The sequence below is a fragment of the Camellia sinensis genome, chromosome 3 (assembly GCF_055761805.1).
Source record: "Camellia sinensis isolate YWXY chromosome 3, ASM5576180v1, whole genome shotgun sequence".
In the NCBI taxonomy this organism is placed as follows: Eukaryota; Viridiplantae; Streptophyta; class Magnoliopsida; order Ericales; family Theaceae; genus Camellia; species Camellia sinensis.
This window is the reverse complement of record NC_138963.1, coordinates 14,359,503-14,361,371: the sequence shown is the minus strand read 5'-3', so window position 1 is coordinate 14,361,371 and position 1,869 is coordinate 14,359,503. Positions and strand designations below refer to the sequence as shown.

The window sequence follows — 1,869 nt, the reverse complement described above, 5'->3', positions numbered from 1 at the left end:
AAAAAAAGTAAAAATCAACGATGTTAACATGCCCGGGGGGTCAATAGTAGTTAACAAATGTTAACACAAAAAGAATTAGTTTTGAACACATTGACAGAAGTAGAGCCTCCTTCATCAATATTCAAGCTTGCTTTTTACTGTTGTGGGTTGTTGTTGTTTTCCTCCTCCATTGCTGCAGATTTGTTATACTCTTCCAATTCCATCTTGGCTCCTTGGCTCCTACAGCTTTTTCATTCCAGGTTTGCTTATCTTCTTCACTCAATTCCTACAAGCACAAAACCAAAATTTTCAGTACTTCTTTTTATATTTTCAAAAAAAGGAATTACCCAAATAGATAGTTAAATTTCACACCTTCCATTTCACTGAAATGAGGGCATTAAGGGTAGAGTCATTAATTCCCAACCTCTCTTCCAACAAGTTCTTCCTTGCCTCTTTGCTGTATTATCAACAAAAATAACATAGCATAAGAAAATATAAAGCAAATTTCATTACATTTTGTTGTACTGTTAATGTCTGCTAATTCTTTGATTCACCTCCATATGGCTCATCCGTGACTACTAGCAATTCCAGCATCACTGTGAATAAAAATAAAATGACCAAAATTTTAGGTATTTACTTTTAATCTTGTTAGGTATATATATAGGTGCTTATAACATATTTTAAAATGACTGACCTGAATAGAAGGAATGAGGATGCGGGCTTATTCGGTTTGTTGGGATCAGCAATCTTCTTCTTCTTCTGGCGATTCTCTTTCGTTTTCTGTAACAAGAGCAGACATAATTTAGCAGTCACAAAAGCCAAGCTTCACAAAAATGTATCGACAATTCATTGTTATAAGGCCAAACCTTGATTGTGTTATCAGTTTTCTCTTCCTTCTTGTCTTGCTTGTGAATTTTCATCATCTCATTCTCTTCTTTTTTGGGATTGGCAGACTCTTCCTCCTTCCTCTGCTTGTAAGCCTCCACCTCTTCTAAATACTTTTCCATGTTTTGCTTTGCAATCTGTAAGTTCCCAAAATATGAAATTGCTGTTGCAGAGACATAGAGAGAGAGATTGAGAGAGAAAGACAGAGTTAATTGAACCTTTTCATATGGTTTCTTTTGTTTCTCTGTCATGTTATTCCATTCTTCAATTACCTCCCAGCCACTCTTGCTCTCTGCTCTTTGCTCATTTCTAAACATGAAAAACGCAGTCATCGGTTGCTTCGGCTTCAACAGGTCCTTCTCTTTCCTGTAAAAATTCAATGAGACAAAGATTAGAGAGAGAATAAGAAGGGGGGAGAGAGAAATATAGAGAAAATTACTGAATTTACTTATTCAGCTGAAGAAACTACTCTTCCTCCAACAGCCTCATGGCGTCAGTTGTGAACGCCAAAGACGCAGACATTGGTTGATGAGGATTCAAACTGTGAAGATCAAAATGATGAAGATCAAAAATCTGAACTCCGTTTTTTTCCTCCTTTTGATCTTCCTTTCTGCTGTTGGTGCAGAGGAGACGACCTATGATGGAGTACCAAAAGGCTGCAAAAACCTTATTCTGTGACTCGGCCATTTTGAGACACGCACACACAGAGAGAGAGAGAGAGAGAGAGAGAGAGAGAGACTGTGTGAAATGGCTGAACTGAAAGTGATTAATATATATGGATAGATAGAGGGGACAGGGGATCAATGAAGGCAAGGGCGATTTTTTTCAGACAGTGATGGCTGAGTGAGAGAGACACATTTGAACATGAATATACTCTCTCCCTCTCTCTCATTAGTAGTATATAGTATGTTTCTTACATTCCTTATTTTCTTCGAACACGCTTTCCCTCTCTTCTCTGGAAGTTTCATTCCTTCCTTCATTCCTTCCTAATTTCCAAAAGGCAAT

General features: G+C 37.5%; 1 protein-coding gene across 1 annotated transcript; it reads right to left on the bottom strand.

Annotated features, from left to right (window-relative positions):
* Positions 1-121: 121 nt before the first annotated feature.
* On the bottom strand, positions 122-1,551 carry LOC114269648 (high mobility group B protein 6-like). Its single transcript, XM_082917832.1, has 6 exons — positions 1,334-1,551; positions 1,137-1,230; positions 846-1,001; positions 674-759; positions 352-436; positions 122-265 (listed from the first exon to the last, which is right to left on the bottom strand). The coding sequence occupies exons 1-6, from the start codon at positions 1,549-1,551 to the stop codon at positions 122-124; spliced, it is 783 nt and encodes a 260-aa protein (XP_082773958.1).
* Between the last annotated feature and the right edge of the window lie 318 nt (positions 1,552-1,869).

Excerpts from the sequence above, each read along its gene's own strand:
- LOC114269648 (XM_082917832.1), bottom strand. The coding sequence starts at position 1,551 with ATGGCCGAGTCACAGAATAAGGTTTTTGCAGCCTTTTGGTACTCCATC. Across the intron at positions 1,231-1,333 it reads ATGAGGCTGTTGGAGGAAGA|GAAAGAGAAGGACCTGTTGA; the intron begins GTAGTTTCTTCA and ends GAATTTTTACAG. Across the intron at positions 760-845 it reads AAACTGATAACACAATCAAG|AAAACGAAAGAGAATCGCCA; the intron begins GTTTGGCCTTAT and ends CTCTTGTTACAG.